Here is a 13520-nt window from a genome sequence, read left to right as displayed (position 1 = left end):
ACAGTTCACACATGCCATTGCTGAGGCAGCTGTCTTAAGTTTCGGATTCTACCTGAAAACTGTATTGGTTCTATTGCTTGTTCTTGTGTATCAGTCCCTCTTTTTGTGTCTATTAAATCATTTGACAGGTGTTTTATTGCTTTTGTCTTCATTCAACAATGTTACACAAGCACAATATGTCCTGTGTTTTATACCGTTTTTAAAACAGCATATTGCATTCGACATTGTGTGACTTGAAGAGGTAAGGGTTACAGTCATTTACTCATTTCCAATAATAGGATACAAAGCAATATTTGCTCATTATCCTACTTTGTCTAATTCTGCTGTCTTTATGATCGATCTTCAATATCAATCTTGTCTTGCTGAGAATTAAGTCAAATTTCCCTCTCGAAAGAACATGAAACACACATAGGTTTTCAACTGCCGTTATTTTACTTGATATGCTTGATAACATTGTGCAAACAGAATATGGTCATTCTACGACTATTATACAAGTCATATCATGCAAGTTATAAGTACTTCAAATGGCAGTGGCATCCAGCATGCCATCATCCACTTTCATTCATTTCTTGCATGTTTATTCAGGGTCCTGGGCATTTGAAGATCAGTGGTTAGTTTTGTTACCGTGGGTCAGATTAGCATTCCTTTGACTTAGGTGTGATACTGTTTAACATCATGCCTTCTAACACAAAGCATCTTGGAGCACTGAATCAAATGATTTTATAACCAATTTGATAAATATTTCTGTATTTCAATGCACTCATACAGGCACACACTAGCCACACCTGCTGGTGAAATCACATGGATTGACCAGTGAGATGAGCAACCTCAATTCCAAAAAAGTCGGAACAGTATGACATTTTTTTAAATCAGATGATTGCAACATGCTCCAAAAAAGTTGAGACCGGGAAATTTAAGACTAATAACAATTTGACGAGTTGAAAAAAGGCGATGTGAAACAGGTGAGGCAACTGTGACATAGTACTGTATAAGCAGCCTCCAAAAACAGCCTAGTCCTTCAAGAGCAAGGATCATTCAAACCTTATCAATTTGCCAACAGATGTTTCAGCAAATAATCCAGTACTTTGAAATCAATGTTCCCCAAAGACAAATTGGAAGGATTTTGGGCATTTCACCCTCTACAGTGCAAAGTATAGATACAAGATTCAAGAAATTCAAGGTGCGTAAAGGGCAAGACAAAACCACTTCTGAATGCGAGTGATCTCTGATCCCTCAGACGTCACAGTCTTAAAAAATGTCAGTCATCATGAACATGGGCTCGGGATAACATTAGTAAACCTTTGTTAGTCAACACTATTCACTGCTGCATCTACAGATGCAAGTTAAGATTTTACTATGAAATGCAGAAGCCCTACATCAACAATGTCCAGAAGCGCTGCCGACTTCTCATCTTAGATGGAAAGTAGAACAGTGGAACTGTGTTTTTTTGGTCCAAAGCGTCCACATTTCAAAAACGTTTTTGAAAAACACAGCTGCCGTGTTATCCAAGGCCAAAGAGGAAAAGGACCATCTAAGCTTTTATCAGCATCAGGTCCAAAAGCCAGTGCATGTTTGGGCCAGGGTTGTGTCAGTTCCCATGGCATGGGTAACCCGCACATCTGTGAGAACAGCATGAACGCAGACAGATATGTAAAAATTTTGGAGCAACATATACTGCAATCAAACGCCATCTTTTCCAGGGATGTCCCTGCATTTTCCAGCAGGACAACTTCAAACCAATATTACAAGTGCATGGCTGTGTAAGCAGAGTGTGGGTGCTAGATTGGCCAGCCTGCTGTCCTGAATGTGTGGCACATTATTAAGCACACCATCCAGCAACGAAGACCCAGTGCAGATAAAGACTTAAATAATGGGTGAAAATTCCACTTTCTAAACTTAAACGTGTGTCCTCAGTGCCCAAATGCTTAAGTGCTATTAGAAGAAATTGTGATGTTTCACATTGGTAAATATTCGACTGTCCAAACTTTTTTGGAGTATGTTGCAATCATCTGATTTGAAATTACTCTGTGTGTGTGTGTGTGTGTGTGTGTATGTATGTGTATATATATATATATATATATATATATAAAACAATGAAATCACAGGGTAAAACATCATATAATGTGTAGAGCTTTCAATATAGCAAAGGGTGATTATAATTTACAAATCACTCATTTTTGTTATTATTAGCATTTTTCATACTGTCCCAACTTTTTCTGAATTTGAGTTGTACACTTAGAAGCATTGGAATCAAAACAAATCGTTTGTTAAGGTCTCAAATCTTTATGAAGGCGTGTTTCTAAAGTACTCATCACTTGTAAGTTTGCTGATGCCTGACCATTTTGATTGTTTTAGGGAGACATCAGTTTGATCATTATTTTCTATCAAGAGTAGGAAAGCAATGACTCAAAGCAGCTAGTAGTCACTTCTTTTCAATCAATTCCTGTACTACTATTAATGTGTGCACCAGAAGTGCGCATATTTTTATGTCAGCTGAAGTTCAGTTGAGGTGTAAGCGCCCCTGACCCGAGGTATAGTTTAAGGGTTAAATGAGGTCACTATTGGACAGGTTAAAAAAAAAATAAGAGGGCTTGGCAATGACAGCCAAAAAGAAAAAGCTGTTTCAGAAGTGGATTTTGATAAATGATTACTAAGACTAATGTTGTAAAATAAAAATGTTGTACTGATACCAGTGTTTCTGCAGTACTGGTAGTACCGACTCTCAGGTACCAGCTGTATGTTTGACTAACACATGACAGCTTTAACATGCTCACAGGCTTATTTTGAACACATGCTCCGTTACTCCTTGTACACTGAAATAGACAATAAATCAAATTTAAATCGAGGCATATCCTAGTGGGATTTATTAAACAGCTAAAGGCTGCAATCTTACTGTGGAAGAGATGTGTGCTTTAAATAAATCAGACCGCTCATCCACTATAAACTCCACAGACATTGAGAATCATTCATGTATCAGATGGCAGAGCACTAATCCATTGTGAACCAAGCAGCACATGTAAAATATATATATTCATACAAGTAAAATCATAGCATCTGCACTTTAAATGTGCTTAACAGTAATACAATTTAAAACATAACATTTAAAAATGACCATACACACAAACATCTGTAATCTAAAATACAAACCCATTAAAACAGTGTCCTACATTTCATTTGTCAGACTCAAAGGCCAGTGTAAAGAGTTGAGATTTCAGACGGGACTTAAAAGGTCTTCAATGATCAATGTGCCGTGACCCGAACGTTTTTTTCCAGAAAAGTGAAGCTTCCGGCAAAAAACACACATCATAATAAAAGCACAACTCAAAATAAAATCTATATGCATTAAATTGAAGAAATTGAATACAAATATATTACAACTGTATAGTAAAATGTAATATTCACTGTAATAATAATCAAAATATCACACGCAAGACAACTGTTGAATAAAGTTTGGCAAAAAATAAATAAATGCAAGAGCATGTTGAAATGTTCTATTTTCACTAGTTAAAACTTTTAAGAATGTATTAATTTGACACCATTTTAATGATGAAATTATACTTTAAATACAATTCTGGAAAGTTCTGGAAAATAATAATCCTTAAATTATAATTCTTAAAATAATTAAAAATAACTAAACTGGTGTGTTCAATAGCACATTATCATATTTTTGCTTTGGTATCGAAATTGGTATCGAGAACAGTAATATTTCTCTGGTATCGGTACCGTCTACTGAAATTTTGGTACCGTGACAACACTAAGACAAACATTATTTGTACACAAATTAATTGCCAACAATAAGACTGGAATGTGTAGTAATAAAAGTAAATTGGGTCCATTTTGATTTTTATGTTGAATAAGTTTAAAATTGCATGTAACAAAAAAAATCTTCCTTTATGAATTTATGAATAAACAGCATCAATCATACCTTACATCCAAATTATAGTGCATTTAAATAGGCTCCTATATGAAAAACAGAACGCAAAGCAGAATGAAAGTAAAGAAGGTACCATTACCTGTAATGTATTTTCAGGGAGAGGAGTTTACTCACTCTCCTTCCACTCGGTCCTCTCCTACTCTCTAGAGTTACTGTTTTACCTTGCCGGTTGGAGTAAATACAAAAACGTCCATCAATGAATGTGTGTACTGATGCCCTGAAGACAAGAAAAGCATAATAAGAAAATATTTATATATAAACTAACAGGCATGAGACTTTTTAAGTAAACCGTTTGTGCATCTTACTGCATGGCATTGCCATCACTGCATGGCATGACTGGCTGAATTGCAAGTGACCACATAGCATCTTAACACTATTTTGAAAAGTCAAATAGAAAACAAAAATGTGCCACATAAATTAAACACCTTATTCATTAAAGCCAAGCTCAATTCGTACTAGTCAATGTTTAAATAAACAAAACAAATACTCGAATGCAGGGTTCGACATGTCATCTATGTGAAACAAGAGTCCTTAACAGACAGTCGGCAAACCCCATCAATGTTCACAATGGCGATTCCTATTGCTATAAATGCTAAATATGGCAGATCAATTTGGTTTTTGCTAATGGCCGATGTAAACTATATCAATGACGCTCCATCATTCTCAGTCATTCGCAGTCTTCCATTCGGACTGTCTCTCAATCTCTCATCAACAAACCGGACCAAACCAAAGGCAACGTGCTACAAAAACCATAGCGCGACTACGAACAGACATAGACAAGGCCGCAAAGCTGTTTCGACTTGGCTAGGGCATATTCTCTTGTCAAATATGCCCTAATAACACTGCCATCCACTACCCCTACTTTCCCCGCAATAATTTGGGGGAGCTAAATTTACCTTTGCATCGACACACATGGCTTTCTCCGTCTCACAACACTGTACGATTACAGGAAACGGCCAGTGCAGAGCAGGAACTAACTTCTTGCCAGCGATCGCGACGAAAGCTCAGCCCCCGGGCTCATACGCCGAGCGCTGATTGGTCGGTCCTCATAGCGGCTGTCAGAAGTCAAACATTCCATTTGCCGAAAAGGTTATCAATCACTCCGGTGTGCAGAATTACAGGGCGGGAGACATTACTGGGTTTCGGTCGGACGGGTAGTTTGCTTGAGAATGCAGTAAATGCGGCCTACTTGTTATCTACCGGTGTTGTGAATGATGCACGCTTGTTAGAATTTAAACGGCAATTGATTCATTTCTTTACAACAACTGTTTAGGAAAAAATAATGTCGTTTTATTTTATGTTTAGAAAATACTTTCACGGTGGCTTTATAAAAAAAAAATTCTAACAATAATATAGCCATACAATGTTCTCAATAAAGTAGCCTATATGATGTTGTATTATTATGCATTTGGCATATATTTAAATGCACGTCATCACGAATTTAGTTTAGGGGTTTAATGCTGTTATGCATTAGATTATAAGGAAGATATTATAGCGATTTTACAATGTAAAAAAATAAATAAATAAAAAGCCTATTTCAAATAGCCATGCAATTAAAATTCCACGACAGAGAAAGACATCAAATTCACACATCAAACATCACATTTTAATAATTTATATATTAAAAACAATTATTTGTATGGGAGGCTACTGACTGTCCTCATTCTGTCTTATTGACTCTGACTCAGTCTTTTTGTTGCACCTTAACGTCAATAGGAACGTATTTATATAGTGTGTAAAATTACACAGTAACACAGAATTTTAATATAATGTCTGCTGTGGCTTTAGCAAGCATTTTCTGTTGTCAGAAAAACTCAACATAACAACCATTTTCAGTTGGTTGTAGCCTACTGTTTCAATTTCCTTAAATGTTTTATACGCTTTTATAAAACCATTCCATTGTTGAGGTAGACTATTATGTGTATTGTTTTATGTATATTGTCTCTCCACTCTAATTTGTCTTTGATTTAGTTTGAAGGACATGGCATTCTAAAAAAATAATTTAATTTAATATAGGAAGAATGGTCAAATATGAAGAATCATGCCTGAAACATTTTACACTGCACTGTTAAACTGCATTAAATGCATACCTCAGATCTAAGGTGACCAGGGACCTACTCCCACCCCCTGTAGGAGTTGTGCCCACACCTCTTGAGTATTCCTCAATCTCTTTCTTATAAATAGTGTAACACAAACACACACACGCACACACACAAAACTGCACCCAAAAAATATACAGTATATATATATCATATCTATTATATCTATTAAAGTTTACAATCATAGGATATCTATTTCTTTGTTTATTATAAGAGGAATGAGTCCTATATTAATACAAATAAATACTATAGCATGTTAATTTGCAACAATGAATCAACAACAATGGTGATTTATCAGCATATGCATCTACACATACATATTATACATTTTATTTCTTACACATCTAATGGCGCTGATCTTTTAGTGATTGTCGTGATTTACATTTGACATTTCTATATGACGAAGAAAGAACATGGAAGTAAACTATTCCAAGAACAACACATGAAAAGTATATGACTATTGTCATTTGGGTGTACTACTGAAATTATTTTAATTATGTATCAACAACTTTTTATACTCAACAAGTGCCAGAGAAAATACTTAGGTCATGTGTAGCTTATATGTATCTTATATCATATGTGTTATGTGTAGCTCAGTATGTTTTTGACAGCCAGTTGCATCTCAGGAAAGTTCAGTGGGAAAATAATGAATCCTGTGATTTGTCCGGATTTGTTGCTTTTTCTCTTTGATATATGAAAAATTAAATAAACATTAAATATATATAAAAAATTGTGTTTTCATTTTGTAGATCCTTTTGTGATAAGTGTCGGGTCTCTAAATACCCGAATATGTAAGTGTTTCATGAAATTCTCATGCATTTGAGGGTTAATGATAAATAACTCTTACATTCACAAAAAAAGTATTAAGCATGATTATTTAACATATCACGATAAGCAGGTTTTGATGCCCTGCTTTCTTCGAGTGACACAGTGTGGTTGTTAATATGAAAATCTCCTTTCCTCAAACATTCACCTTGTCTATCACCTGTACTTTGCCCCACCTTTATTCATTGCATAGTCATTTTGTTGTGCTGCATGTGTGAATAAGTGTGTGAATGTGTATGGGAGGGTCTTTAAACCAATTAAGTTTAACTTATCGATTCTGACAGCCCACCCTACATGGTCCATAGGAGTCCAGTGTACACTTGCACGTCTGCCTGCCAAAAACTCCATCTGCCATTGCTCGACCGGTGGTACTGTGGTTTTTATCCATTATGCTATGCTGCTTTCTGTGGTGATTTAAGGTTAACCGTGCCAGCTCTGATACTGAGAGCTATATTTACAAACAGCTGTTGTTATAGGTGAAATGCCTCATTCAGAAAGGTAACAGCATTAGGGAACATAAAGGAGAGAACTTCTCAAGTACTGACTACCTTAGCTCTATTTCACCTCACAGAATGAAGAGAAATATTTGTGCTTAGTTAAGGAATACTGTTTAATATGGATTCTCTTTTTTAAAAAAACTTCAGTAAGCAGGCAAAAATGGACAGTTAAAACTGAAATTTCACATGAAAATTAAATACGTAATTTAAAATATATTATTATGGCAGTCCAATTTTATGTTCCTATAAATACAATGTTTAATTTGACCATACTCATTAGCATAATATCTGAAATACATGACACAAAAAATACAGACATATAACTTGTAATGGCATTTCCAAATACTAATCTTTTCAAGTAATATTTAATTTGAATAAACTTTTCTGTGCATTTTTGCTCTCAGACAAAATTAAAATACAGGAAAAACATTCATGATCATTGATTTCCCATTTTTGTGGCATCTAGCACTTCTAACTAGGGATGGTTCACCCAAAAATTTTAATGCAACAATAATTTACTAACCCTCATGTCGTTCCATGTCCTTTCTTTCTTCTATCATGGAACACAAAAGATGTTAATGTGTTTTAGTCTCATTCACAATTCTTTTTCATTGCATCTTTTTTTCATACAATTAAAGTCAATGGTGACTAAGACTTCAATTCTATCTAACATCTCCGTTTGTGCTCCACAGAAGAAAGAAAGTCATACGAGTCTGGAACATGAGGAACTTGAGTAAAGAATGAGTCTGGGACATGAGTGAAGAAATTGAATTTTTGGGTGAACTGTCCCTTTAATCTATTCTCCAGAGTGCAGAGAATGTGACCCATTTCCATTTCCTCCCACAGATCATCTCTTTCCCCACATGATCATCCTTTACAAGGGGAAGACCAGGAAGCCTGAAAAGGTAGAGTACTTCCAGCCTCCCATCAAGTTTCCCCTCTCTAGTTTGAGGTAAACCTTGTCCCCTCTCTCCATGATCACAAGTCCAGCATTAGTGGCTGCCTCCCGTGTCACATCTTGGTCTCCAGCAAATGCTGAGATCATTGGCCATCCATTCAGCATCAAACTCACCTATAAGAGGGAAAAGATTATGAGAGACTCCACTATATTATATGCTCAATATTACAGCTACTGTGAGACTCTGCCTTGGAAAATACCATGTAGAATGTACAGTATCATACTATGACTTGATGACGTACCTGTATGGTTTGTCTGTTGTATGCTTTCACCACATGGAAATTGAAGCTGTACACCCCTCGCCTTGGAGCGAGGAAGATACTACTTTCTTGGTCAAAATGACCACCCACATTCACCAAGATCTGAATAAAAACAGATTAAACAGACATACAGTTCTCAGCTTCTTTTGGCCAATGATTTTCCATGACCTTTCTAGGTAGTTTTGATAACTGTACAAAGATTTTTTTAAATAATTTGTAATTGAATCATTCAGACTGATTTGTGAAATGTTGCAACCAATTCATAAAAAACAGCTGACTCAAAAGAGCGATTCACTGACAAATCAAAAATCACTATGGCTTATGAACAAGATTTTACACAAGAGCAATATTTAGCTGATTAAAATTTTTAGAGCAGATAATAACATGACCTTTTTGACCCACATTTTTTTTATTAATTTTTTAAATTTTCCATGACTGATCCAGGCCTGGAAAACTATTTTATTTAATCTACCTCATATTTTCAAGTTTTCCATGATTGTTGTGGGAGATCTGTAAACAATTATAATATACCAGATAGCACATGGAGGTCTCTGGATGCCTGTTTTAGATATTTTCATCTGGAAAGCTTCCCATTCTAATTAACTTATTCTAAACATCTTTAAAAGATCAGAATTACAAACAAGGTGGATCATCATAACCATGTTATTCAGCAAAAAATGATAATAAACAAGCATGGTTTTTCTAATGAAGCTGGTTGTCAAAGGGAAGCTTGCTGATTAAGCTAGTCAAAGGAATATTCCAGGCTCAATACAAGTTAAACTCAATAGACAGCATTTGTGGCATAATATTGATTACCACAAAAATTTATTTTGACTTGCCCCTCCTTTTTTTTTTTTTTTATCTGGGTTCCAGTGAGGCATTTACAATGGAAGCGAATGGGGGCCAATCCGTAAAGTTAAAATACTCACTGTTTCAAAAGTATAGCCACAAGACAAACAAAATGCATGTTACATGATTTTAGAGTGATTTTAGTGTGACCTTACATCGCTATGACAATGTAATATCAACAAACCCTTAAACCCTAAAACGACTGTTAAATTACAATTTACATCTCAAATAATACACAAAATTTAACAGAAGAATTAATGTTATCAAATTATAAGACGCACATTTCTACCTTTAAACCCTCCCAAAATTCGCCATATCCCTTCAGTCTACTATGATGGACTTCACAGAGGATGAACTGATGCCAGCACCAACCGTCAGACATGGGATACTTCACCAGACACTGCATGAAACTTGGATTTAAGATGGACTCCACCAAGAAATTAATCTGCCACAAGCTTACAGTCGAACTGCAGTGCACCTTATTAACATCTGCCTGCATCACCTTGGTCAAAGGATGGACTATACACTTAAAGTGGAATATGTGGATAATAAATTAATTGAAGCCTTCAGTAGCCAAATAACAATAGACAATGCATCTGTTTGCACTTCCGCAGTTAATTAAGAATGCAAATTCTAAGATTTTAGTCATTAATCTTACAGTTAATACAATATATTTTTGTTTAAACTTTGGCACCTAACACTTAATTAGTTTACTAATTTTAAATCTTGACTTGTACTACATGTAAATAACTAATATTAGCTTTATTTTCATGCTGTTTAGCCAGAGGGGAACTGGCCCCCACAGTGAGCCTGGTTTCCCCAAAGGTTATTATTCTCCTTTAACCAACATCTTATCGAGATTTGTGTTGCTTGCCACTGTCACCTTAAGCTTGCTCACTGGGGGTCTAAATATAAATATAATTATTTTGTATTATTTATGTTAAGGCACAATTTACAATCATGTCTTTTTTTTAAACTGCACTATTATGACAAGAAGACATTACTGTACTACTACAAACTGCATCTCAGTTTGGTATGGCAATTGCACTGTCTCAGAACAGAAGGCACTCCAGCGGGTGGCGAAAACTGCCCGATACATCACTGGTGTTCATCTACCCTCCATTAAAGACATTCACAACAAACGTTGCCTAAGAAGGGTGAGAAGCATTATCAAAGACACCTCTTACCTCAACCACAGTCTGTTTACTCAGCTCTCCCATCTGGGAGATGCTATAGGAGTCTTACACTGTTATGGTCACAGGCCATATAAATATATTTACATATTTAAATATTTATACTTCATTCTGTACAATGCACCTTCAGTTTTATACTTCTTCATTTGCACCTTGTACTGTATTCATATAGATTTGCATTGAGCTGGCCTCTGCTTCTCTACCTCGTAACTTTGCACTCTAAAAAAAAACATATTGTATATACTCACACACACACATATATATATATATATATATATATATATATATATATATATATATATATATATATATATATATAACATTTGCATTGAGCAGGTCAATATATATATATATATATATATATATATATATATATATATATATATATATATATATATATGTGAGTATATACAATATGTTTTTTTTTTAGAGTGCAAATGTATGAGGTAGAGAAGCAGAGACCAGCTCAATGCATATATATATATATATATATATATATATATATATATATATATATATATATATATATATATATTATCTATTCATATTGCTATTTGCACTTCTGGTTAGATGCTAACTACATTTAATTGGCTCTGTAATTGTATTTTGCACAATACAATAAGTTGAATCTAATCTAAAAAATCATCTATATCCATTTTTTTCTGTCGAAGCATACTTTTCTGTAAATCTGCTTTGAAATGGTGTGTGTTTTCAAAATGCTATACAACTAAACTGCTTCAGGCTGTCGATTGAGTTTAACTTGTAATAAACCCAGAATATTCCTTTAAAGGTATAGTACACCCAAAAATGAAAATTCTCTCATCATTTACTTACCCTCATGCCATCCCAGATGTATATGACTTTCTTTCTTCTGCAGAACAAAACAATTTTTTAGAAGAATATTTCAGCTCTGTAGTTCCATACAATGCAACTGAAATGGTGGCCAGAACTTTGAAGGTCCAATCGCTTCCAAGGTCATATCGCTTCTGAAGATATGGATTTAACCACTGCAATCTTATGGATTACTTTCATGCTGCCTTTAAATGATTTTTGGAGCACCAAAATTCTGGGACCAAAAGAGCTAAAATATTCTTATAAAAATATCTGTTTGTGTTCTGCAGAAGAAAGAAAGTCCTATGCATCTGGGATGGCATGAGGGTGAGTAAATTATGAGAATTTTCATTTTTGGGTGCACTATAAGAGGCCTGGTAGGAACATTAACATACCAGCAACCAAAACACAACACATGGTCTTTACAAGCAATGCTGGCCTTTTTTAACAGGAAAGCAAGTGAAGTGATTTTTTAAGAGGCAAGGTTGCTTACCTGGTCAAAGTAAATGATCATGGTACGGTTGCTCATGTCTGTGGGCTCATGGTTTGTTTGGCGAGTGGCAGAGAAGGCCACACGTCCAGTACCTGAACGCACTGACATACCCAGCGCATTCCCTGCTGGCTCTGAAGAGGGTGTGGAATCACAGACCACCAGGCATTTACCCTCAAGAACGATGGGCTCAGTGTCATTTTGCCCTCTAACCACTAGAGGGCCTATTAGAAGAAGTAGGACTGGTATTAGCATGGGCAGCCAAGCTTGCTTGGAGTTGCTACCAAAGCTTGGCTGCATATTCTCAACAATTATTGTGATATCTCAGCTGAAATGAGTAGAAAATATTCTGTCGAGTCGAGTGAGTTGAGTGAGTTGTCTTCTGTAAACTGAAGACTAGATCTGTAGAAAGTTCCAAAAAAACTGAGCTGTTATGAACTACCATATAAGTTTAAGTTGTTTGGCTAAAATAGGTTTTTAGAATGTCCACAGGCTCTGTTTCTATCTGTTTTCTGATGAAGATCTACTTCTGCGCTATCTTGTTAAATTGTCTGAGGGGTATGAAAGGCATATAAAGATTTCTCATCATTCTGAAAACGATCCATCATCATAGCCAACCTGTGAGAAGAAACAGAGAGAGAGAAAGAGAGAGAGACAAGGTAAGAGAAACAGCCAACAGGTATGCTCATGTGGGCGAGGAGGAAGAGGAGCAGTGAAGGATGAAGATGAGACAATGAGGTAACAGTTTGGATCCCTTTCAGCAGAGGGAAGCAGCATCCAGGAGCGAGTGAGAACAAATGAGAGAAAAAGGAACAACTCCACTGAGAGACCATCTGTCTTTAACACGCTCTCACTTCCCTCCTGACGTTCCATAACATGCAGTGACTCCCTCCCATATGATACTCCATCTTTCTCTCCTGCTTATTGGCTAAACCCCCTCTCTCTCCTCAGTGCCTTGGCACACTACAACAGACAACAACATGCAAATCCTGAAACCAGAAAAAATATCTCTTAGTATACTATGAAAAAAATCTTTCAGAATATGAAGCCATAATATATCTATCTAAATCAGATTCTGATTGCCCCGACCCCCCTCATTGAATTACCATTCAAGTCATGTTTATAGTCTTTATGAAGCATTGACATTTACAAAGGTCAACTTTCTTTGTGGTTGATCTTGAGACAACCCTCATTTTTTTTTTTTACTTTTTTTTTCATTAGAACTAATTCTAATTCAAAACTCCCCACTCGCGCTAACATGAACTAATTTACCATTTTAGTTTTAATAAAAGAATAAAAACCTATTTGAAGTATTTTCATGTTTTAAATTATTAATGAGTACACTTTTTATAGCACTTAACTGTTATATAAAACTCCAAATCACTATATCACTAAGTTAAGGGAATTCTGTTCCCTGGAAGTAACACAAGATGAAATAAAAATGTTCTAAAGCTTTTTAACAACAGAAAATAGTGATATCACCTGTGTGATGTAGTGGAACGTCCCTCGTTTTCCCAGGTACAATGATGTGAGATGTCAGATATTCTGTAAGACTATGAACCTGACAGCTTATAGATCTTTTTT

The 13520-nt window shown here is 35.5% G+C and overlaps 2 protein-coding genes across 4 annotated transcripts in view; both read right to left on the bottom strand.

Moving 5' to 3' along the window:
- Positions 1 to 4891, bottom strand: part of LOC127649485 (chromodomain-helicase-DNA-binding protein 8-like) — a 41644-nt gene extending 36753 nt beyond the window's left edge. For all 3 annotated transcript variants that reach the window (XM_052134592.1, XM_052134594.1, XM_052134595.1), the window contains exons 1-2: positions 4831 to 4891; positions 4014 to 4151 (exon numbers count right to left, since the gene is read on the bottom strand). The gene's annotated coding sequence lies outside the window, so the exon portion shown is untranslated. The remainder of the gene's footprint in view (positions 1 to 4013; positions 4152 to 4830) is intronic.
- Positions 4892 to 6251: 1360 nt separating this feature from the next.
- Positions 6252 to 13520, bottom strand: cbln12 (cerebellin 12). Its single transcript, XM_052133409.1, has 4 exons — positions 13419 to 13520; positions 11940 to 12554; positions 8556 to 8675; positions 6252 to 8427 (listed from the first exon to the last, which is right to left on the bottom strand). The coding sequence occupies exons 2-4, from the start codon at positions 12234 to 12236 to the stop codon at positions 8230 to 8232; spliced, it is 615 nt and encodes a 204-aa protein (XP_051989369.1). The 5' UTR covers positions 12237 to 12554; positions 13419 to 13520; the 3' UTR covers positions 6252 to 8229.

Source organism: Xyrauchen texanus, chromosome 9 (assembly GCF_025860055.1).
Source record: "Xyrauchen texanus isolate HMW12.3.18 chromosome 9, RBS_HiC_50CHRs, whole genome shotgun sequence".
NCBI lineage: Eukaryota > Metazoa > Chordata > Actinopteri > Cypriniformes > Catostomidae > Xyrauchen > Xyrauchen texanus.
Note: the sequence above shows the minus strand (reverse complement) of the source record. Positions and strands in the feature narration are given on the sequence as shown.